Below are 25877 nucleotides of genomic sequence, written 5' to 3'. Positions count from 1 at the left end.
CATTAAATACGAAGACAGAATGCTTATTCTCTTGGACTACCCAAGAACAACAAATAAATGCTGGGAAAGTCAACTGCAACACTGGGAACATAAATGCTCTGACAAACCCCTGCTAGGAATTTCGAAATGGAAGTGAAATTGAGACTGAAGAAAAAGACCACCTAATAGGAAATATAAAATGCCATTTCAAAAATGATAAACAAAAGAAAGACGTTAATCATTTGGGGATTTTCCTAGTTTAAAACAAACCACATCTCCGTAAAAGAAATATGGCTAAATGGCTATAACAAGTAAGGGCCAAAGCACCCTCATGGCTACTAATAAATAAAACGGTACAAACATCCCTTTCAAGTCTACCATTTGAGAGAGTGGATATTAACAAGAGATATGATTTGCTAAGCTAAATAAAAGCCTTCATTAACAAGAAGTGACAGGATCACAACCCTGCTGCTGATAAACTGCCAACATACCCAAGGTCTTCAATGAAGGGTTGCCCATTTAACATACTGCAGCTTTAAAATGAGTTGCTTTAGAACAAACAGTTCTATGTCAAGGCAGGCCTACAACATACAAAACAGATGGAGCTGCTACTGTACCTTGGGTTTGTGTGTGTACCCATGCACGAGCATGAGCTTGGCATATACTACAGGAGAACCTGGCCCAATAATGCTTCTTAAAGTTAGCCATCCATGATTAGAGCATCTACCTTAGACCTCAACTTCTCTATCTGCTTCCAAAGATACTCAGTGTAGAGCAGAAAACATTCTTCTGATAGCCAAAGGGGTTCCACATGGCTATTAAATGACTGGCCCAGTGGTCATCCATGGAGACCCCTCCTTATTCCTGGCAAACACAGTCATTTCAGTCCAACCTTGAAGCAGCCAATATCTTTTCAATATAGCACACTTTGAAGCAGTATTAACAGGTTATAAATACATGCAAAAAGCATAGTTTCAGCTTAGTCAAAGTGGTTACAGAAGCATCATTGTATATTTTTTTCTGGGTGGTCCAAGTAAATTAAACTCACCAACTAGACTGCAAACAGATACCATAAATTCTTAATTATTCACAGGTATGGATGAAAAGAAACAGCACTTTAATAAAGTCATCTTAAAATATTATTCAGTATCCAGCACTTAATAACCATCATATAGTAGTGATATCTAAAAAATATAGAAATGTTTTCTATAGTTTAAATATTAACAATTTTTGTTAACTCCAATTGGTTAAATATGTAAGTTATACAAGACAACTTCATAGCAACCAAACTACCAAGGCCGAATACACAATTAAAAGAAAAAAACTTGCATGTAACATTTACCTTCAGCATATATAATTTTAATCTTCATTTTAAAGACATAGGACCTATTAGATTCAAGAAATCAGACTAGCCAGGTGAGGTGGCTCAGGTCTGTAATCCCAGCACTTTGGAAGTCCAAAGCAGAAGGATCCCCTGAGCTCAGGAGTTCAAGACAAGCCTGGGTAAGATGGTGAGACCCCATCTCTACAAAAAAATTTAAAAATTAGCCAGTTGCAGTAAAGCATGCCTATAGACCCAACTACTCAGGAGGCTGATGCTGGAGGATCCCTAAAAGCCCAGGAATTCGAAGTTACAGTTAACTATGATCATGCCACTGCATTGAGACTAAATCTCTTTAAAAAAAAATCAGTAATAAGACAATAAGACCCACTATATTCAGAAAACAAAGTTATAAAAATCACTGACATCAAAGAGCTTCCAATGTAGTTGAAAGTAACATTTAAGTTGTGCCCTAAAAATTTAAACCAATATAAAAAGCTATTAAGAAGAGACCAGACACCAAAGGCAATGGGAAGTTGTTACCCCAAGTGCCCATTCCGTGACAGCTCCTTAACTCTCATACCTGCTGTCCCTGTAATGCCAGAAGTAAAATTAAAATTCTCCTCTCCTGAACTAAAACTTGGTTTACTTCTCTCCAAATTCCATCAAGAGTAGAGGTTACTGTCTATATTTTCAGTAGCTTCCTTCTGCACCTAAGGAAAAGGGGCTGAAATCTAAAAGCCGTGATGAAATAATATCCACCTACAAAAAAATGCTATATCCATGTTAAATCAAACAATTATAAATGGTATAAGCTAAAAGGCATGCAAAGTTTTTATTATCTTCCTAAAGACCAGCTTATATTAAAAATAAAACTGTTTGCCAGAGTCCATCTCTCCGAGGAAACTAAGAGCCTAGTCAAGTAAGCTTAATAATCTAATAAGGTGGTCAGAAAGACACTATTTTAAAATATCATATCCTTGCCATGCATTCACTGTACTGTTTAGGTCTGGTGATCTGTGTGAATGAGGAAACTAGCCAGATGGAAAATTCACTTCCTCATTTTCCTTAACCTTTTTTCCGTGTCTTTTCCAGTTGCTTAGAGTAATTTCCCATATTCTACCCATCTCTTACGAACATACCTAGCCCTTTAGGATTAAGGAACTCCACAGAAGCCACTGACATTTTTTTAAAAAGTATTTTTCGACACTCTTAAACAACAAATGTCTTCCAAAGTTTCTACAAAAAAAACCCTGCCTAAGTCTCTTCCACTCCAACAAATATTTTAAAAACAATTCCAATTAATATGGTATTTCCTTTTAGTTATAATTTAAATGAATACTGGAAGGAACACAATATGGTAAAGCAATGGGGTGATCTGTCAAAGGGATTATCTAAAAGGTCATTCATAAACAAACCAAATAATCCAATCAATGACAAAATACAACTGTAGATGAATTAGTGAAATTCTAATTTCCGCCAAGCAAAAACCCTAACAAATATTCCTAAGTTCTTACTGCATCAATTAATACATTAGAAAGTGTTATTTAAAAAAATACTGATAATATTTCAAAATCCAACACATTTTCAAAGCCATGGGTAAAGAGAATAAAGGATTTAGACAATGCAGATCTCACTGCTGGGCTTTGCATTCACCACATAGCTTTCAGAGTAAAAGTTGCCAAATTATGTTGTCCTGCGAAGAACATTAAAATTGGTTTCTCGTAAAAAATATAAAAAGCCAGATCCATGGTGGGATAGAAGCTGGGTGGCAGGAATCAGCTCTAGGACTCAAAGTTCACCATCAATTTATCAAGGAGAATAGAGTTTAATTTTAGGACCTCTGTCTATTCTTATGCCTATAAAATTAAAAACTAGTCTGTTTTTATGTACAGTAAAAATAAGGTAGCTAGGAAGGAAATCAACAAATGATCTTCACTAATCACCTCCCACACTGTGTTATAAGCCTTAAAGGTTATTTTCCTTCACAGCACAAATCACAATTATATGTAATAATTTGTAGAACTTTAACATAATATCTCCTCCAATAAACTCTAAGTTCCATATCAGCAGGGAGTATACTGTATTCACTACTATAGTCTTAATACCTAAGGTAGTATATGTGGCATACAGCAAGATCACAAATATTTACTAAACAAATGAAAATCTGCACAGGAAACCAAGAAATGTTCACATGTAAACTGGCAAAATAATTGCTTTTAAAGTACTGGGGGCAGAAAAGGCTGGATCAGCAAATCAAAAACTGAATAGAAGGACAATCAAAAAGAGCAAAATGCCATTCATGTCAGGAGGCCAGACACAATAAAATAATAAAATGTTAAACGCTAGGAAAAGAGAGATAAGTTTAAGTTTTAAAGCGGCTACTAATAAAATCTTTAGATGTAAACATTTCAAATATTCATAGGCTATTTAATAAACTGTCATCAAATTGCCACATTTCTTTGAGACGATAACAGAGAATAATCACAGGGAATGAGAGAGGAAAGAAATGTTAGCCATAATGAAAAATTCCTTATGGGTAAAGTTCCAGAAAATTCCTTAAGGAGACTGAACTATAACACCCAAAACTTAAAGTCCCTGGATCTCTTAATGCTTCTGAATTCCATAGGGAACTGGGGAACTACAAAGCATTTTACCCAACAAAATCTCTGGTAGTCTTCGCCAAATTTAAGGAAACACAACAAAAATTAAAGAGAAATGATACGTATTAAGGTCAAAATTTAAGGTTACTATGTCCTATAAAATGTGATGATGAGTAAAATGCTATTGAGCTTTCACCCTCAACAATTAACTTCTGCTTCATTCTGTGATATTCTAAATTACAGCTAACCAGTACGGAGCAGCCTTGGCAGGATCCCACCTGACTGCTTTGTGCAAAGCCTGTTGGCCAATTTTATACCAGAGGCACCTGCTTGAAATATGTAGAGACAATCTGATGACCTTATTTTCTCAGGTTTACACCAGCTTTCCATAGCACAAGGATAATATTTATACTCTAGAAAGAGTAAAATATTTGCAGAGATAATAAATCAGAGAACATGTTGGCATGCAGCTATTTCAGCTTCTCAATTCTAAAACATTTGGACTGAAAGATGCACCCACTAACCTCACAGCTTTCGGGGACATAGAATCACGACATTAAGTAAACTTAAGAGACTCAAAAGTAATATAAAAATTGCATATCTAAGACATGAGAAAACATGGGATTAGTTAAGGCAGTTTTTGCAAAAATTTCCCTGTAGAGATTGAAATTCTAGTAAGATTACCTATCATTCATGATTTACTTACAGATGCAAATAACTTTCAATTGATTATCAGTCTCATGTACTATATTCTTTCTTTAAATTATTATCTCTATTCCAGACTTTTGAGTTCTACTGTTCCAGTGACCTCCACAAATTTTCCTGAATTTCTCCTAAAAACACACTATGTGAGAGATCAAGTAATGAAAAAGGGCACATGGCCTCTTTCTAGGGAAGAGCAAAAAGGTCATTTTGAATCTGTAATTCTTTGTCATCCACTCCCAACCAATTTTTCTGACAGTAAAGTTGGAGAAACAGTAAAGTTGGAGAAATACTGAAAATTTACTGGAGAAAGGGGAATCAAGAACAATCTTTACCGGGTGAATATTTTGTTTATTCCAATTTGGATATCAAACATCCTATTGAACACTTGACCTGCCATTTTTTTCTCAGAACAAAAAGCAGTATTTCTAAAATCCCGCCTGATTGGAAACACATTTTTTTTCATAAACTTAACAAGTTTAAAAAACAGCCCTTACAGATTATCTACTACAATGAGCCAGGGTTATCTCAATGTCACTTTCACCTTTTTCTTGATTTTAACAGCATCCTAAAAAAAGCCTGAAGACAGTGTCTTCATTTCCTTGCTTACAGAAAATAACCAATCCATACTTTGTATGGTTCCAAAAAGTAATCCTGCAAGTCAAGGATGCCAGCTGGCATCAGAAAGTCACCAGCCTGCGATGGAAATGCCTCCAGAAGTCACCCAGTCATGGACCTAAAATAATCCAAGGTCAGAATCCTGGCCCTGAGGAACAAGTTGTGGGCATACTGCTAGGAGTGCTACAGGGACCACACAGTGAAGCTTTAAAAAAAATTATAAAAATAAAAAATAATCCTGGTACAACAACCCCACCACTGGGGAACCAAACAGCCTATAAAGCAATTTAATATGGAGGTGAGATACAATTGCTGCTGGAGTCACACCATTTTATTTCAAAACACCCCTAAGAGAAGCAATACATTCTCAAACATGAAAACTGAGTTGCTTCTTGGATCTGATTTCAGCCACCTTAAACTACAGCCAGCAGAACTATCAAAAGTAGAAAGAACATCATTCTGGGATCCATGGAAAGAGGTACAGAACTAGAAGTCTGACCTGATCCTACTTCCCCACTTGGTTGTATCCTTGGGCAAACCACCTGACCTCTGAGCTTCACTTTCCTCACCTATAAAACATCATTCCCAGGGAGCTGTGGCAAGTTTCTATAAGGACAGAAAGACTAGGTGTTAATCACCATTACTAGAGGAAATGCTCCGTGTCTTCTGGTTCCATCACCTTGTGGTATAGTTCACCATCTTCAATTGTCAACTCCACGTATTTTTCTATCTTCCTAATGGTAAGTCAACAACTAAAAAGTGGCAGATCCCTGCTGCCCCATCCCAATCCACTGCTAACTTGACTGTCCAACACAAAATTTCTTACTGTTGCATTCTCAAGGGAGAGTCATTTGGAAGTTACCATAGAAGTTGTACAAAAGGAAAACCAAAACAGATGTCTTCACTCTTCCTGTCTAGGTCACAAACTATTATTCACTATAAAACCAAAGATTTCACCCTACTGTCCACAAAACAATGTTTATAAGACAGCCAAACTATTTGGGAAAAATTTTTTTCAAAAAGTCCAAGAAACAAGAACACAAATTATTCCCCGAATAGCCAGTTCCAACTGAAGGAATGAGCCTCTCCACTAAACCAAAAAGGTAACGCAGCGTACAAGCTGTTCAATCACCTTTCAAGGAAAAAAAAAAAAACCCACAAAACAGTAATGCAAATGCCATTAAGGGAGAAAAGCAGTGGCCAGGCCTCAGAACACCAAGCACTGGCATGAGAAAGCCATAGTCAGCAGCCCAGACAACACATGCTCCTGGAAGACATGGCCTTAGCCATGAAGACGACGCAAGGAGAAGGCATAGATCAATGCTCTGAAAAGCACCCCAGCTTCTCTCCTGTTACTTGCTTCTTGCTCCTGCAACTATATTCTCAAAAGGGAGGAAGTCAAAAAAGTTATAATTATTTTGACTTTTTCCTAGGTGTTTTGAAAAATAAATGTTATACCCAGAGGAGGCTGCTGGCACATAATGTTGTCAACAGAATAAAACTCTGGGGGAAACACCAGGCTTCATGTAGTTTAAAACACAACGTGCCTCGGATCTACTCTTCTGGGACAACAGTGGAATTAAGACAGTCAAAGCTTGTCTCTCTCTAGCCACACCCTAAAACTTGAGTAGGTTTTGCAGAAATACTTTTCACCTGTGACTGAGCTCCTGGCAAACTAGGAAATAGTTACTCATACCATAAAAGAAAATCAAAGGTAACAAAAACAATATGGGAGGAATGGGGGAGGGAAATAAGACACAAAAAGCAAAAAATAGACAAAATGGACCAAGAAAAGACACAGTCCTGTCCCTAAAGCAATAAGCAACAACCTGGCCTGATCCCTTGATTCCCAGACAACAGGGATATATCCCTTTGCTTAATTCCTCAAGCACTCAGTTTCTACTATTAAATGCAAGAGTGGGGAGTGTGTGATTTTTTTTTAAGTTATCATTTTCTGCCTCATCTCCTTAGGTAGAGACCAAGGAATATGAGGTAAAGGGCACTTTATACAAGTCTCAACGTTCTCAGTATCCAGCACTCAGTAATTTGTGATGAAACAATAAGTATTACACAATCTTCCTGGCTTCTGAACATAATCTCAACAGAAAACCTAGAAGAATATTTTTATTGATCCTTCAACAAACTCAAAAACAAAATTAGATTAATTTGGAAAAGCCCTAAACTTCAAGTTAACTAGCAGCCCACATATATCAAAGTCATTCTTACTGCACAGTAGAAGCTCCACGGGAATGACTCCCAATCTTTAGGGGGATAAAACATGCTTGTTTTTACTGATGTTCAATTCCCCACCCCAACCCAGTAACTAAGCCACCCTGAGGTGCCGCGATGAGATGCTGCAGGGAGCATCAAAAACAAGCAACACGTTCACCTAAAAGAATCATATAATCATAGAATAGAAGATGCTTGGTACCAAGAATTTTTACGTGCCTCTGAAAAATAAGTTCCAAATGTACCTACAATGATTTTTTAAAATCATACACAGTTAATTCAAAATTAAGTTTTTAAGTGAGCATACACTTATACTAACACTCCAAATATAAAAAAAAAAAAAAAATTGGCTGGGTTGTAGAGTAAGCCAATGCTTAAAACTGCCAACATTAAGCTATTATTCTGAAGGGTTTTGCTAAGATGTTCAATACAGGGGCACATTCTGATTCATCGTTATAACTGGCCTAGCTGAAGTGGCTGCCAGGAGAGCAGGGTTTTATGGGCATTGTTCCATCCTAAGAAGCTACATTAATGCTGGGATGATAAAACAGATCTTCATATCTATTTACCAGGCTGAACAAAAGTTAACTAGAAATGTAAGTGCTTAAAGTCACCAAAAGGAAGGCTCCACACTGACATTTTCTACCTACTTAGCATTCAACTATATTCATCTCACTAGACATTAACACACACCGAAGTTGCTCTCTGCTATTCAAATTGTGCTATTATGCTCAGGAGTAGATTAATATTATCCACCTTCCTTATTGTAAAATAAAATTACAGCATTGGTCCAAACATGACATGTGGAGCCTCTTTCTACTTCTGCTGGTGCATCAGTCTGCTCTACGGCACACATGGGAGAGGGCCTTGCTAAGGCTGCCCTGCTGCTTCTGGAGTGGGGGAGAAAAGGCTGAAGACTGAAAAAAATAAAGGGGAAAGGGAGAGAAATAACACACACACATAAACCACACACCTGGTAGTCTCATATCGGCTTTTTTTTTTTTTTTACAACAATCTTATAAATCTGTTGTCATTTATAAGCTCACAACATCAGCAATGAGGTTAGCAGGTGGGCCACAAGCCTCTTTTAAACAGCTCATAACATCCTATCAGTTTTTACAGCACCAAGTAGCAATGTTGACCCCAAAGCATCTGAACAAATAGAAGCAGGAAACTGGCAGGGAGAAATCCCTACTCCCAATATGGACAGTTCTAAAATCCCAGGGCGGAAGGAGAGAAAAGGTAAGTTAAGCTGAGAGAAGCTCATTTTATAAAAGGAGAAACTGTTTTTCAACCACGGATTAAGGAAGGAGAGACCCAAGACAAATCTTCTCTAAAGTAAAGGAGACTATAAGATCTAAATATGTAAGGAGCAATTTAACATGATTCAAACATTATCCGTAAATACAAGAGATCAAAAGAATACAAAACCTTTAGAACTACTGCCTTTGTCTTTACACTTAACTTTTTAATTCACGTGGCTTTAGGAAGTATAGCATTAGAGACACCAAGGCCAGGCAAACAAACCAAGGTCAAAGTGAAACAAGCCATGCTTCATCCTTAAGGCGCAGTCGATAAATGTGGACTCCATTGTTGTTGCTCCATCCTTCCAAGTTTTCAAGAAGCAATACATTTGGCTCCAGATCTTTATATATTACCAAACCGTAAATCAACAACTCACAACTATTTAAAACACAGTTCAGGGCAATCAAAACACCTATAGGCCATATGAAGCTCACGGATCACCCTTCAGGACCTGTGGCACAAATAATTTGTCCACTGATACCAACCGCTCCTTCTGGTATCAGTGATTCACTTGGTCACAGAAGATATTCTTCAGTAAGTAAAATGTAACAAAGTGCATAACAGCCAATGCAAAAGCACAAGCAGGATAAGAAAATAAAGGGACAAGTGAGCAGGTTGCACCTGACCCCAAATTACCAGGCCCTGGAACTAAGCACAAGGCTAAAAGGATAAACAAGGGACAGAGGGCAAGTACAGAGGCATCCCAAAGAGGGGAGGAAGGCTGTGGGTAGTTCAAATTCCTTGCGGAGACTATGGAGAAGGGAAGAGATGAAAGTCAAAAGCACTGATGACCTCGTATTTGGGAAAAGTCCATGGGTCATTCAGAGTCACAGGACAGAAAAGACCCCAAGGGTTTTTAAACAAAATAAGCCAGCAATCAGTAAATAGCACCTGGGGAGATCAAAAGTGGTGTTGAATAAACTCAAATAGAAATAGGCCTTACCTGGGAACAGGTTATAAAATCTTGCTCCCTCTATAATAAATGTTGTATATTTAACACATTCTGGATACCTCTGCAATAAAGGTGGATGACCCCCTCACCTGCCATATCACCTCCAATAAAGCAACATCAGTATAATAAGAAATTCTTACTTTTGAAAAGCAGCTCAGAGAAAACAAGATCAAGTGCTCCAGAAATATTTTCCCATCCCTACCCAATTCACTGAATTTATTTTCAGATACACTGTGATTTGCTTTGAGAAATAGCTCTTGTACTTCTGATATACACAAATGATGCCTAAAGAATAAAAAAAGTGCTAAACATCCTTTAAAAGCTGAACAAGTGAGCAATTTCCAATAACTTACTTGACAGGGCATCCATCAATGATGTTCACACCATCAGCAATGAGGGGAAAAAATGTATTTCTGTGTAAACTCCATTTTGTGATGTATAGGAATGGATCCTTGATAAGAGGTTAAATAAAATTCAAATCAGAGAAAATGCGGACTATTTTAATATAAATGGTTAAATTTAAAATTTTGATTTTTCACTGAAAAAAATATGAGAAATTTAAATTAAGAAATTTATATTCCTGGAATGTTAGCTGGCTAAATTCTCAGTCTCATATGTAATCTTTTAGCATTATTTATATTTTCAAGGAAAATGCATTTTAAACTTTCCAAGTCCCATCATCATAGGTATAAATATGTCTATTTCCATACTGAAATATCCAAAGTCACAATTCTCCCAAATCCTCCCTGCAGTCTGGGATTTTTCTTTTACTTCATGGCAGAAATAAACATACGATGGTGTATTATAAAAAAACAAAATCACTAAAAATGGTTCATAACACATTGAAAGCCAAAAATATAAAACTAATCAAGCAGTAACCACCTACTACCACCTTTCCAATTCAGTCAATGTCATTTCATTGTCAAAAAATCTTGTACTTCAATATGCTCATCTTTAAGTGATCCTTGAGATGGGGAGGGTAAGATTTTATACACAAAGGTTAAGAAACCAAGGATATAAGTAATTAAACCAAACCAGATGCTGAAAACTTCAGACTTCTAGCCTAGTATTTTCCACCTGCCTGTGCTAAATTAAGAATTTCAACCTAAGTGACAAAACCTACTGAGACAACTCAGCAAATAAACTGGCTGCACGGTGATCACAAGACCTTATGTGTGTGATTATTTGTTCACAAAAACAGAATGGATTTTAAAACAAACTATGAGACGGGAAAGCTTAGAGTCAGTCATCCTTCAAAGAATGCTAAAGGCCCACATCACTAACTCAACAGCAGACAAGAACCTCTGAATGACTTCATCCAGTTCTCACTAGTATAAGAAGACAACTCTAATTGCCAAAGTCCTATTTCCCAAATGGAACCTCATTTTAACACGCTTTCTTCCAAAGTGCAAAATACTAAAAACTGTATGGAAATTTCTTAATTATTTGTATATATTTCTCTAGGAAGAGACAGCTACAGCTTTCTTCAAATGCTTAAAGAGACTCTAGCCCCTCAATATTAACAAGAACTTCCAATTTTACAATGACTCTAAAGAAATGCAGGAAAGCTAAGAATCTCAAAACAACTATCATTCCCTAGTCCCATAAAGAGATGAAATTAGTCAAGAAAGTGTGTACTAAAAGCTTTCAGTAAAAAAAAAAAAAAGAGATACAAATCCATCTTGAAGGAATAGTTTATTGCTTTGATATTTATAAAAGATTTTTGTGATATCCTATTAACATAGTCTTTAAAGTTGCTGAAATAATCTCCAATAATGAACAACCCACAAAAACAAAATTCTGGAAGAAAAGAACATTTAGAATATAAATTTCCCTTTCATGATAAACTTTTTTAAGTCAAAGGAAAAACCCGAGTATTACATCTATCACTACAGATGGTCCCCAATTTATGATGGTTCAAACTTACGAGTTTTCAACTGTATGATGATATAAAAGTAACACACGTTTAGGAGAAACTATATTTTGAATTTTGATCCTTTCCCGGGCTAGCAGTCTATGGTAAGAGACTCTCTCGATATAGGGCAATGGTAGCAAGCCACAGCTCCCACTCAGCCAATGGATCATGAGAGTGAAAAACGGATACTCTGTGTTGCCAGATGATTTTGCCCAACTATAACATAAATGTTCTGAGCATGTTTAAGGTAGGCTAGACTAAGCTCTGATATTCAGTAGGTTAGGCGTATTAAATACATTTTTAACTTAATGCCATTTTCAACTTGCAATGGGTTTATCAGGAGCATCTGTATTAGATTGGCCAAGGGAAAAATATACAGGTACATCAAACTGTAGATAACATACCTGGTTCAAAATATACCAGTGCTAAAGCAAAACCTTCAATTGTGTCTTAAAAAAAAAAAAACCTATCATTTTACTGTTACTGTCTTACAGTAAGTATAATTTTAAATTTGTCAAGTTTTTAAAAATACATTTTTTAAAGTGGGAAAGGGGATTTTGCATGTCAGACCTTATCTGCTATTCATTTTCAGTCAGAAACTGATGTAATAGATATCAGTAATATAAATATATACTAAGAAACTGCAAGTTTATTTTAAAAAAAAGAAACTGTAAGGCAGTCTATAAACTGGTTTAGTTTTATCCCCATTCCACCTATTCTTATGACTTTCTGGGTTATTTTACCTATTTTTCTCCTCAAAGCCCCCATCCTTCTCTTCATAAAGATTTCTTACAACGAAAACCTATATCTGTTATCACACAGAACTATTCAGCAATATTCAAAAAGGTACCATGTCATTAAGCTTATCAATTCAGTTCACGCATTGAGAGCCTAACTCAAAGCTCTGAGAAAAGAATGCTCGTTGCAAAAATAGTTATTTTTATTAAGACCAATCTCTAGAAACTTAACATTGATATTAAAGGTGAAGATGTCTATGAGAATGCATTTAGCACAGTGTTGCTCACACAAGAGTTACCTTTTGTTTTGTTTTGCACAATGGAATACAAGCCTAGAGATAAAAAAAATTCTTCCCTTGAAATAAAAAATTCTTCTAGCGATCTTACAAAAATGAAACTTATGATACACATCACACAAGCTGAAAGCCAAATCTGTTAAATTTACTAGTGAAAAATGGCCTAAGTACTCCACAAAAATCTAAGATTTTATTACGCAAACTTCGACTTTTAATTCAGGCTCCAAAAGTTATCATTTAAATCATAATAAAACACTTATCTTTTAATATGTAAAAGCCTTAAAATAAGCACTGCCTTTCAAGCTTAAGTGTCTTCTGTTTCCACTTGGCAAATTTACGTTATTTGAAATCCTTAAATAATTAACTAGCACTATAAACCGTCTAGTATCTTGAACCAAATAAATATACAATAAATGTTCTTCCCAAATTAGAACACACAAAAGTGTGGATTTGGCACTGAACTACAATATGTGGGCTCCGTGCGTAATCAGAACCGGTGAAGACTTCTACACCTGTAAAATGAAAATGGCCAAAGCAAGAAAAAACTTTATGCATTTTATGTCCTCCATAGTGAATTTGATAGTCAGGTGTGGCATCACTAGACATAAAGCCTTCAAACAGTTCTATAATATATCAACAAAGCAGCAATACTGACAGCTAAATACTAACAAGTGGGAAGGCATCTAACCAGGAAAAGCTACGTAATCTGTGGGTCCCAGTGCAAGATGAAAATGCAGGGCAACCTTGTTCAAAAATTCTTAAGAATTTCAAGATTGGGTAGGATGTGCAACCGTACCGGTTACAAGCTGGAAAAGCAGTCCTGCCTATAACTAAGTACTCACGCCAGAAATAAAATTAACCTCCCACCACACAGACTCAAATGTGGTAGCTTACTATAATTTTTGACCTGTCCAGCTGAGTAGCCAAGAAACAAAGAGCTGGGGATAGACTGAGATGGGCAGGTTTCCCACAGGGTGGCACACCATCTAGCCCCCTTAAAATGTCAACAAAAAAGTAACCAAACCAAGCTAAGTACCACAGATTCTAGCCTCTCTCAATTCCAAATAAACATTATGAGTGATAAAAGTGGCAATAAGAATGTGACGATGTGATAGATTTAATAAGACATCAAATGGGAGCGAAAATACTGATGCTACCACGCAGACAAGTCATCAAAAAGGGGAATGATAAAGTCAGTCTTGATAAGAAGCCTAAGAAGCTATTTCAGAGTATCTAGTCCTTTGGGGAAAAAGAACATGAAGGCTAATTTGCCACTGTGGTGCTCTTGTGCAATGCTAATAATGCCTGAAAAGCGTCACAGGTTTTTTTAAAAAAATGTCTTTCAGCAAAGAAAGAGGAAAAGGTTGATCCCAGCTTAAAAGTCAGGATATTCTGGAAGGCTTTGCTGTGTCCTTAAAGAGAACCTAAGACTTGCTTCTAGAATAGAAGTGGGGTGGCAGGAGGGGAGGCACATTATTTTTAAAAGATAAGCAGGGAAGGCTGGAAGAGCCAAGAGCGGTTGGTTACAAGGATTCAGCCAGCAGCATCTGTCTGTGTATAAATAATCAAAAGGTTGGTTCAAGGAATGATGGTATACGACACTCACAGCATCATTCTCCCTTAACCTACCAGGAGCTGAGTCTTAACTAAAACCACTGAAACTGGGACAGAAAGGCTTTGTTTTTCTCTTGTGAAGAGGCGGTAACCAGAACAAATCAACCAAGAAAACTAAATCAGAGAGGATCTATAAAAACACATCTTAGGCCTAGAAAAGAAAAAAGGTTCCATAGTAACCTTTTGACACTGAGTGTCAAAAGAGTGGTAGACACTGACCAGCAGTGGGTACTTGTTGTAAACAAGAAGCATACCCTATAACTAAAATTATCTTGAACCACAGGGAAAGAGTGTGAGCACTGAATATAGCTGACTTGATTGTTCCTGAAAGAAGACACTACACAATGAAGGAAACACCTAAAGATAAGGAAGAGGGAGGGGCTTACACACCTAAAGTTGTCTTTCAAAGGAAGAAAAAAACAACTAACTCCCTGAAAGGTGGCAGCACAAAGTTACCCAAATAACAGGCAACAAGGGGCTGGTTTTAACCACACAAAAATAAAAATACTCTCTCAAAAAGGAAAATTACAAAGGAGGAATCACAGAAAATTTAACGTAACGTGTTTCTTCATATTCTAATTTTTCCTACCCCATTTTGGCCTTTATCTTCCAGATGTTTTCTTCCTCTTCTTTCTCTCCCCATAGTTTGCAAGCGAACTTCCCCTAAGTATATCCTCCCCACAACCCTAAGTGTTACCTTAGCATCCCTACAAACCTCCTATAAAGAAGGCCCCTACCACAAATGCAGTAACATTCGGGTCCACTCAGCAATACACTCACCATTTATATATACCCAAAGGTTACTAAGACAAGGTAGATGCAGGACAGCTTTTCCACCCGCTCACCAAAATGGAAACTCCAGGTCAGCTTCCACAAGAAATGGGAAATTCAAGCGACTCTGGCGAAACGATTCTTGAGAAAACTCTTCAAGGGCAACAAAACAATATTTCAAACAAACAGATTTTACCTGAGGGAATGGGGACATTACACACCAATTGATATTCGAATGGTTTTAAATGGACTGATTCGCCGTAAGTTTTGAGGCTGAGCTAAATTTTTATGAAGAATTATTAGGAATAGGGCCACTAGAAAATTAAGTTTTAAAAGCGCTTTTGTCCTTGCCGAAGGTATTACATTTTGGCACTTCTAAGAACAGTTCTTTGAGGGAGGGAATAAAGGAGAGTGGACAACTCGTAGCAAATCCTCCTTTTCCCACGTTTTCAGAAAATGTAGAGACGATAGGACTTGAAAATCTTTGTCATAAAGATGGTCTTTAAAAATGCACACAATTCTAAACGACCATCTGCGCAGCTACAACTGCATGCTCATAGCTCGCATCTAGAGGCATGGTTTTACGCTCTGGCCCTGAAGGATAACAAGGAGGCTTTTAAGGAAATGCCGTGAGAAAGACTCTGCTGGCTAAGCATTGTCACGGCCACTGGAGGAGCACCTGCCAGTGAACCGACGCTGGCTCCCCCAGTCTCACCAGTGCACGCACACTAGTCCGTGCACCCGGGCCGCCGCTGGCCGGCCCTCACAGCCAAACTGGAGGAGCAGCTGCCGCAACCACGGCAAGCGAACTGAAATCCCAGAGCCGGCCTCGCCCGGCAGAGCGCCCGCGCTTCCCGCGCAGCGCACGCCTCGCGCGCAAACCCGAGATGTGACCGCGAGCTGCGACCTCGCGCGGCTGCGACGGGCCTCACCTAACGCGCACGAGGGGATCATCATTGCTCCTGCCCTGGGCGCCCGCGGCCCTACACCACCTCCGCACACAACGCGGCCGGTGTTAAGTCTCCAAACGCCCCGAGAGCTCCGAGGACCGCGCGCGCGGAGGCGCCGTAGCAAGTGGGCACACACCAGACACCACCCCGGCGTGTTCCGCGGGAGAAGCCAGTGCACACATCCTCCCGCAAGGCGGGGTTGTCAGTGCAACACAGGAATCCTGCCCTTTTTCTAGAAAAGCCCCCTCCCCCACTTTCCCTCCAATACACTCACCTGCGTCTCAGCAGTTTCCTTCTTGCGCTACACGCGTCCGCACCCGGGCACGTCCACGCCCGTACACGCTGCCAGGCGCGACTGTCCCCGCTCGGCTCCCGCCGCCCCCAACCTGCTTGTGCCCACGGGAGGGGCGGTGCCACCTCCCGAGGCGCCCAATTCTCTCTACTCCCGCCGCAACGGGCTGAGCTCTAGGAACTTCGCGGGCACAACCTCCAACGCCCCCACCAGTGTTCCCGCCCAGAGCTCGGACTAGGGCGCACCACCCCTACCCCGCTAGACGCAGCGGGGGCGCGCACAGACCTCAGCCTCGGCGTCCAAAATGGACCAGGGGCAACGCGCGGGCGCCGTCCCCGCCCCCACGCCCCCACGCCCCCAGCACTTGCCTGCTGTGACTCGAAGCTGCAGCTACTACGGCTCGTGCCGCTGGCCGTCAGCACTGCTGCGGAGGAGTCGCTCGGGGCGAGCTCCGCGGAGAGGCGGTGGCGGCGGCGGCGGGAAGGGGGACTGGAAGCCGGCGGAACCCCCGCCCCACCCGCGCCGCGCCGCGCCGGCAACCGCCCTCCTCACCCGGCCGGCTACTGCCTCAGTGACGCCCAGGCGCCGCGGTCCCGCCGTTTGTAGCGGGGCGGGAAGGAGGGGCTTGCTTGGAAGAGCGCCAGGAGGCGGGGCCGGCGGCGAGTTCGCGGCGCCGCGGCCGCCGCCGGCGCGTGCCCTGCCCGACCGCCCCGCGGGTCCGTGCCTGCAGGGAGACGCCGGGCTTCAGCAGCTCAGCTCCGTCCCTCCGGGCTTCCGAGTCTCACCGGGCTTCCGAGTCTCACCAGGCTTCCCCGACAAGGTTTCTCTGGACTCGGTGGAGAGCGTTGAGCGCCCAGAGGAGGCCGATTCCAGGTGCAAGTTTGCAAATCCGGAGGCCCGGGGCGCTAACGGGGAGTCAGAGCAGCTAACGTGGGGGTTACTTTATGTGTTCATAAATGTATTTATAAATATATATAAGTATACACACATATGTGTGTCTCTTTTAAAAATTCTCTTTTTCCCCCTACTTCGCAGCCAAGGGGTCCTGTCCCTGGACAGAAAATAAAGGCTTAGCCCCCTGCTGCCCCTCCCTGCCTCTCTAGAGAGAACCTGACGTTTAAATAAGCCCAGAGTACCTGTGCGGGGTGCTGTACTCTGCTTCAAACGCAAAGTAGGAAATCCTGCACTGGACTATGCAAACGCTTGCCGCTAGCCGCATCCTTCTATCGCCCCCCCACTCAAGACCCGAAATGGCCAACTCTTCACCGAGGGGGCGTCCCATCGCTGCCTTGCCTTGGCCCGCCCCTTCGCCAAGCTCAATCCCTTTTCCCCAGAAAAACCTGTGCCTGTCCTCAGACCCGGCCCCACGGCTGGAAGTCAAAACCCACCCCGGAGCCACGCGGCTGGAGCACGTTTTTACACCTGCTCGGCCGCTTAATTACGAGAGCACCTGTAGTTGGGATTTTTTTCATTGCAAAGGCATCGGTTTTAGCCCTTCTCCTAAAATACTACATTTAAAAAATCACCTGTCATACCTACCTGAAATTGTAGGAGGTAAGAGAAAGGAACCGAGCAGTGGGCGACCCAGTCGCCGCAAGAACGTGACCGAGGTTACAGCTTCAAGGGCATGATGCGGGTTTGATGCAGCAAGGTCCGCTAAGGGCGTCCAGCGCTCCCCGCCCCCATGCGACGGGCGGAGCGGGGTTGGGGGGAAGGGAGGGGACTCGTCTAACCCAGGGCGGGTGTGGGAGAGGCAAATTTGCCCTCTTGGGCGAAGTCTAATCAGCATAGTGAAGTAGGGGGCTCAACCAAGGTCAAAAGCGAGATAGGCCATCCCTTAATTTGTGCGACCCAGTCTGGGGACACCGGATACAGCTAATGGATTCTATATCAGCATTTCCGTGTCACCCCAAATCCGATTTGCAATTAAATGACCTTAATTGACTTTGTGTGGGTTCCTGGGAAAACTGCTCAAAGCGCCTGCGCCTCTTTGACCTCTCAGTAAATAGTTAATTATAATATTCTCATCCCAGGCACGCGGGATTGCTAAAAATGCCTATTTCCAAAACGTTAGGCGAAAATGGGCCTACTTAATTTGTCAATCCAAACCTAAAACTCTTAGAATGCCCTACGCCCTACTTCCTGACGCTGACTAAATTATGGGAGAGCTCTCAAAAGAGTTCCCCAAGTCTTCCAAACCACTTCTTCCTACAACCGTAGCGTTTTTTGTGAAGAGCTCCAGAACAGGTTAGCTTTATGAAGCGGGGTGCCCAAGCACTTGGTTAAAAGAGGGAACGGGGAAGAAGTGCCTGCTGTAAGACATATTCAGGCAATGACAGCAATAAGTAAGGGCGAGAGTTAAAAAATAAAATGTTAACCCCATAACAACTTCGAAACTCTCAACATATTTTTTTGCGGGCTTATCTGTTCATAGTCTGACAAATCTTTCAGATGTCCCATTTAAGAAGCCATTTTACAAGGAAGTCTTAAGGCCCAAACACGTTTCCTACCCTTCTGTTCCCCAAAACACGAACACCCTTTTTCTGACCTTTAGAAACTGATTTTCAATTTGGAAAATAATTTCTTTAGTTACTATTGTCTGCTGTGTACTTTCTAAAAATTTTCATTGTAAGTCTACGTTTTATAGGTTGCAGTTAATAGTGTAGGCCTGGGAAATAAAACATTAATCTCCCTCCCACCCCCAGAGAATGGGTATAATAAATAGGGGTGCGGAGAACGGCTGAAGGTTTAGAATCTTAACCAACTGGAGTGTTTGTACATGAGAGGGGGAAGGGACAGAATCCGTGCATTTCGAGGAGAAAGTAAAGAGACCTCCATCCCTGTCCAGCAGTGTTAAGAGTAAATACTAAATGGTTGGCTATTTCTCTCACCCTCGCCATAATAAAACCAGACCTGCAGCCGGTAATTACGAGAAAATACCCAGTCTCGCCATCGGTTTTGCTAACCGGTACTTGAAAATGGGAAACGGGGAACGTATCCAACCTCCAATTTGTCACAGTTGTATAGCTCTCGTATTAATTCTGTACAGACGTGAAATAGGTGGGTACGTAGCAACGTGCTGGGCATAAATTAAGCAACAATGGCCACGCGAGGTCTCGTCCGCCGCGGAGCTCCAGTGGTGGGCACTGCCACCTTGCCATCCCTAGCCCCCACCGCCCTTCGCAGAGTCCAGTCCGGTAGGCTGACGGTGCGCTGGCTTTCCCAGCCGGTAGAGTGGGTGGGGTGAGGAGCAACGAGACGTTAACCCCAGCCGGCTTTGTAGCTTTTCCCCATCCTCTGCCTCTCGAGCACCACATGAGCGCTCTCACGCACACACTCACCCACACCCCCTCGTGCCAATAATTTAAACTTCTCTTAGGAAAGCCAGCAGCTTGTTCCACCACCACCACCCCTTCCGCCCTCCCCGGCCCACGAACATCCTCCCCCTTTCCTACATCTACCCTGGATCCTCTCTTTGGCAGTAGAAAGCCAAATGATTTCTCCTAAACCCTGAGAAATCACAAAAGTTAAAATGAAGCGTGTACCTATCTGCCCAGCTTGTCATCCCCAACCATCTTTCTCCCGGCGTCAATTTAACAATAGCTATTCGAGGAAGGGGGGGCGGTAAGGAGGGGGTGAGGGCTACGTGGCCGAGTTGGCTCCTGGGGTGGCTGCGAAGCCTCGCGGCTGCAAAGGGGTTCCCCCTCTCCCCGAAGGCGAAGTCAGCCGCGTAGGACCAAGGACAGGGCTTGGAATCCACTTCCCAGCGCCCAGCACAGCGAGGCTCCCAAGCAGCCGGCACTTCATAGACACAGCTCCAAGGATCTTATTTACGCTTTTCTGAACAAAGGGAATCTCATATCCGGTACAGGCTTAAGAATTCAGCCCCAAATTGGCTATCTTCTTTTAAAACTGAATTATGATAATTGGAGTCCGTGAATCAGAGCCCGCATACAATGATGAGTTCTGACAGCTTCTAACAACCCTAGCCTCAGCCCAGCCCCAGCCCCAGCCCTCAGGCGGCATGTACTTTTTTCAGTCAACTACAACTCGCTGCCTGGTGCAGCATCTAAATTCCATCTGGCAATCCCATCTCCCCAGCACATGCTATCTGGTTAATGCAATTAAGCCTGTGGTTTTCGCTGGTCTAATCTGCCAGTCCAGGCTTCTGATTCCCCTTAATGATTGTAAAGCCTCTCCCGTCCTTCCGTTGCTGAGCGAAAGTAGAGGCATGCATCCCCAACACCCAAGTTATCCCTCTCTCCCCACGAAATGAACTTCCGATCTCAATCTTGAAGCTCACTCCACATCTAACCTCCCATTGTACCCCTACTCCCCCCTGGCCACATTTACCACTTAAGTTTCTGCCATGGACATTTACGAATATTCAGTACGCTAAGCATGCGTCCACCGTCTTTTAGTCTAGCTCTTTAAAATTAAAAAAAGCAGAACAGTAGCTTTGAAATGAGACAAACATGTGCAATTAACTTCATATTCTGTATTCCGCTCACTTACAGGTTTTCTGGGTTTGCCAGCGCATCGCTGCAACTAATGATTAAAGAAACCAAACCGAAACTTACCTTTCTCCCTTAAGGTTTTTGTGTATGTGTGTTTTTAAAGTAACGGTGCAGTTCTCCCAATAAGGATGAGCAAGAAGCTGCTGGATAGTTCTCTTAAGACAGCACGAAACCTAAACTGTGCTCGGCTTAAAAGAAGCAAATAAAAAGAAACGCTTTCGACCCCAAAGTCCAATGCTAAAAGAAATGGCGAAAAAAAAATATGAAAGGGGAGGGGAAACTTAAAAAAGAGTTTAAAAAGACGGAGAGACTACCCTCCTATTGCCGTTCAACTAAACAAAAAGGGGCAAGAAAAACAAACCAAGGAACAAAGAAAAGAGACGAAAGAACGTTTTTTCAAAAAGACGATGTCTTTCTCCTTGTTGCTTTTTAGTAGGTCGCTACAGGAGTAAGCTGCTGCATCCCTAACTGAGAACAGAAATAGGGGGGAGGACGTCTTAAAAGGGAGGTGGACTGGACCACAGATTTATAGCACCGTATCACCAACCCCTTCTCTGCCTCCGCACTGCCGTGTGTGCAGCTGCTCTGCCAGGCTCCTATCCCGGGCAGCACGCGCGGAAGTATACGCCGAATCGCGCCACAACGTAACTTGCTCATCGCCCCAGGATCCTGATTGGTCCAGACGCTTCCATTGAGGCCGCCCAGGCGGGGCCGCGTGAGACGATTGGCTATGGGCTTGTGTCACTCTCGAGAGCTCAATGGAGTCCCGTTTCAAGGTAAGTTGTGCGGGGAGGTACACTCTTAACACTGGCGGCGAAGGGAAATGCAAGAAGCAAAAAGAAATGTGGAGAGAGCAACGTGGGAGGGTTGGAACTGTACTATCAGAGTTTGCGATATGGCACGATCTCCTTTCCTCTTAAATCTTTCTGCTTCAGAAAGATTCATTTCCTTTGCCATCACTGCTGCATCTGTGGCATATTTCTTTATAACATTTAACTCTCTGTCCGGTATGTATGAGTCATTGAGAGCTCCCTCTCTTTGATCTGAGTGAAAGGGATGAATGTACATCCATTATTTGCCCGCATGCCTTTTTTCGATTTGTGTTCAGTACTGTATTTTGTATTAGATGTTAGGTAATTGTATGTCTTTATTTTAATATACGCATATTTCAGATTTATGTGTCCCCATGAACCCCTTTTTAAAGCATCCTTTTAAGATAAAGATGAAGTCAGAAATGCTCTCAAATAAAGCTGCACGGTTTGAATTAGCTTTAACTTCATGTTAGAATAGAAAAGTGCAGGATAAATATCCTATCCAGAAAAAGAGGTATTGAGTAGAGCTAAGGTCCTTCACTTCGAGGTGTCTAATGACTCTCAAAAAGAGCAGCTGTATATGAAACTGGAACAAGCCACTCCTCTGCATTTGCAGACAGGTACAGTCCTTGGACCACACATGTATTGCTGACAGCAAAGATAGTTGAACCTTTATCAGGGCTCTTTCTGTGAGGATTTAAGAAGTTTAACCAGAAGACCAAGTGCTATCAATGTTTCTGCTTCATAGAGGAAGACTACTTTATTACAACCCCATATTTTAACAGCATTCAGGAGACCAAAATACAGTTTTATGCATGATAATTGTTTCTTCCTCTAAGTGAAAGTGAGGTCCTCAGGATCGCCTGGATGTATAAGTAGACACAATATTCATTTGACCTACGTTCTTTTCCAGCCAGCATTTCTCTTTTCAATCTTGAAAGATAGCACCAACTTCCTAGACAGTTTTTACCATTCTTACCAGAATGTGTAAATGTAATGTACACATTACATTACACATGTAATGTGTCTTAACCAGAGGCGCATTCCTTTTTGAAAGGGATTCCTTTACATATTTACAACTAGTCGCTATCTTTGAGAATGCCGGAAAAAGAAGACACAGGTAAGAGTTAGAGATTGCAAAAGGGTAGGGTGTCATGGAGGGGAATGGGACAGATGATCCCAAAGCAAAATGACTTGGAAGTGAGGAATACAGTAAATCAGTGTTCTTTGAGAGTGTCCTTGAGTGTTGATAAATGATTAATGGTGAAAAACAGACCTGTTTATCTCCCGTGTAGCCTGTGTAACAATATACGAGTTCTATTACTTTGCATGACAATAACTGGGGGTTGAGAAAGAAGGCCTGAATCTATGTTATCTTATAATTAGTGTTTATAAAATCATGCCTTAACCTCCACCCCCACTTTTTGTATAACAACCTCTGGAGTCTTAATTTCAACTTAAAACTATTCTCTAGACCTGGGTGAAACTCATAGCAAGAAGAAAGAAAAGCACTTTGAAGAAATGGAGTCAAGGGGGAAAAGAAAGACTCCACCCCATCTAGACTAGATGCATGAATAACAGAAGGTTGGGTTTGTAGTCATCTTCCTTCAACCCCTCCCCTTGTCCCCAGCTCCATACAGAGAAATAACCTTTAAATGAATACAATTTGGGGAAAGTATAATACTGTTTGATTTCATCAGACTTACCTATGAAGTGAATTCTCTTTCCTCATTTTTACCATGCTCGTAGGTTAATATCGAATTAGTTGCATATGCCCATATAATTTCAGTACATTGAAGTAAATCTTTACCATTATAATTATATAAGTGCCTTCTAACTAGGTGGAAACTAATACCTTTTTTTTGGTGCGTGTTTATATCCACAAAAAAAGACTTGTAGGTAACTGTGATATCTGTAGATAACCCAAAATGATAGGGACAGGTGTGAAAAGCTGGGAGTGATATGGAGTAATAAAAATCTAGCATGTATATTATGTAAAGAAATTACATGGAAAATAGTAAACTTGTTCATTCAAATGAAAAATGCTAAATTCTGTAGATTCAGTATTTATGGTTTTTTTTCAGCTTGGGCAGAGTGACAAAATATTATTCAAAGTATTGTCATCCCTAACATGTTGTCTTTTTATGTAGGTAAGATGGACTTAAATTATTTAAAAAGTGAAAGTATCTTAAAATATTATTTTACTTCCTCATTAAAACAGATGTTTTTACATTTTAAAACTTTTAAATGGATAGATGTATTATAAGCAACATGTACTTTTTCAACTTTTAAAAATAAAAAATATTGATTACAGCCTCTTTAAAACAAGTGATATCTGGATGTAGATTTCACTTTGAAATTCATGTCTCATAGCTTGAAACATTAACAAATACATACTATCCTATGATTAATTAATGAAGGCTATGTGCAAACATCTCACTTAAGAATAAGCAAAAAATGCAATCAACCCCTTTTCACTCATAGTTTGGTAAAAGAATTATCCACAACATCTGAATTTGCATTAGAAAGTATTTAAAAGACATTTGAATATGATTAAGTTATATGAACTCTGACTTATCTTCCAAGTTCCTGGCATTATTTTGAATTGCAGCAGAAAAGGGAGAGATGAAGGGAATGACTGTGAACTTGGAGCAAAAGTGTGAGGTGGATAAAGTTGCAAAAGAATAGTTCTCAAAACCGAAAAAGTAATGAATTTAATTATTTTACTGAAGTTTCTATATAACAGAACATTTATTCATAAGAATATGCAAAGCTGTTGTGGAAAATGTCTTTTAGGATAAATAACTCCCTTACACTAGAGGTCCTGGGAGCAAGGGAAGGAGTGATTTTACATTTTGTAATAAAAGTTACTGAAAACTACTTGTGACGTTTTTTAAGTAAATAAAGAAGTTAAACTATTAAAATTAGTTTACAATGTTTGGCTTAAGGCAGTAATTTCCAACAGTAAATCTTCTTAGATGAATAAAAATATTATGTTAGTTTGGTGGAGTAGGGGGTTATGGTTCATACTATTGGAAGTATGATAGTTTAATGCCTGCATGAGAAATACAGATATCATATATCTTGCTGATTACTCTTTTATTTATTCTTCCTAAAGTAGTATGTGGACCTGCCTTTCACCGAAAGGGGGGAAAAGTTGTGAAAATTGACACCAGTGTGAATTTATACCGTGGCAACCACGCAAGAGAAAGAGGCAGGAATTAGCACCATGGACAGAGACGAGCAGCCCTCAAATTAAGATTTGCAAAGCTTGAGACGGTGTTTTCTGTCCCTTTCTGTGAGACACGGAAACTGCGTGTCTTGGGAATGTTTTATTCCACGGGACTTTGCGGAAAAGACTGTCCTACTCCACAGAAACTCATTTATTTTGAATTAGGCTGGCATTTCTTAAGACTCAGCCATCGTGACAAACTGTCAGGAGAGTTAGAGCCCCGAACTCGCTGTGCACCTTCCACTGTCCTGTTTTACATACACTCCCTTGCCGGCGTGAGCTCGCCTTTCTTCAGAGTGTTCATGAAAAATAAATGCAAATCCAGGTAGTCTTCGAAAAGTCTGGTAAACCTGCTCTAGAGTTTTTAATCCTCGAATATCCCAGCTGGAATTGCAGCAAAACTGCCTACCTGCTTACCCTTGCTCCCTCCCCCCGTTCGTCTCCCTGCTCCCTCCACCCCCTAGCAAAGGGGTAAAGCCTTTTACTGGAAGGTGAGTTACTCCCAAGACTATTTTGCGAAAGATTCTTTACATTGCAAACACTTTCGTTAGGGACAGTGCCAGGGGCGGCAGTGAGCGGGATCTCAAACATCCTTTACTTTCTCTTTACATTGTGTCTGTAAACTCCTGTTCAAGGGGGAAAGACTGTAAAGTAAGAGAGCACACTCAAGGAATATTCCCCCCGAATCCTGAGGTTGCTGTTTACACTTAAAGACACATGAATTGTTCATTTCAATGTTCTTTTAAAAAATGTAACTAGTGTCGCGGTAAATCTTTGAGACCAGCCTAGGTTGGTTCTCCCTTCCCAGCCCCCCACTTACACACACACACACACACACCTTTTTTTTTTTTCCTGGACCAATGTATGAGGTTCATTCTCCTTTAGATGATTTGCCTGCAGATATTCAGACTAAGATCTGTTGCACATGTCCCAGAGTGTCTAGGAAAATATATTTGCAGCCTCAGATCGACGATTATTTTTATGTAGACGCTCCCACAAATATCCCCAGATTTCCTTCCCCTCTTTTACTCA

At 40.9% G+C, this 25877-nt stretch overlaps 1 protein-coding gene and 1 long non-coding RNA gene across 18 annotated transcripts in view; one reads left to right on the top strand and one right to left on the bottom strand.

Annotated features, from left to right (window-relative positions):
* The window catches only part of ELAVL2 (ELAV like RNA binding protein 2), a 161085-nt gene that overhangs the window by 115060 nt on the left and 20148 nt on the right, over positions 1 to 25877 (bottom strand). For 4 of the 17 annotated variants that reach the window (XM_031014853.3, XM_063696314.1, XM_031014855.3 and 1 more), the window contains exon 1: positions 16267 to 16547. The exons of 5 other annotated variants lie outside the window; for them this stretch is intronic. Coding sequence is in view for 1 of the 12 variants with exons in the window: in XM_055350520.2 (XP_055206495.1) it covers positions 19830 to 19849 (20 nt within the window). In the remaining 11 variants the exon portion in view is untranslated. Of the gene's footprint in view, positions 1 to 15974; positions 16188 to 16266; positions 16550 to 16652; positions 16824 to 17823; positions 18079 to 19829; positions 20194 to 20864; positions 20975 to 25877 lie in introns of those variants that run through there. 8 more of the 17 variants (XM_019034242.4, XM_004047882.5, XM_004047885.5 and 5 more) reach the window with 7 other exon arrangements.
* LOC129524575 (uncharacterized) lies at positions 19409 to 25271 on the top strand. Its single transcript, XR_008668403.2, has 3 exons — positions 19409 to 19481; positions 20802 to 21577; positions 24732 to 25271. It is a non-coding gene; the product is annotated as an uncharacterized lncRNA (long non-coding RNA).

Source organism: Gorilla gorilla, chromosome 13 (genome assembly GCF_029281585.2).
Source record: "Gorilla gorilla gorilla isolate KB3781 chromosome 13, NHGRI_mGorGor1-v2.1_pri, whole genome shotgun sequence".
Classification (NCBI taxonomy): domain Eukaryota; kingdom Metazoa; phylum Chordata; class Mammalia; order Primates; family Hominidae; genus Gorilla; species Gorilla gorilla.
Note: the sequence above shows the minus strand (reverse complement) of the source record. Positions and strands in the feature narration are given on the sequence as shown.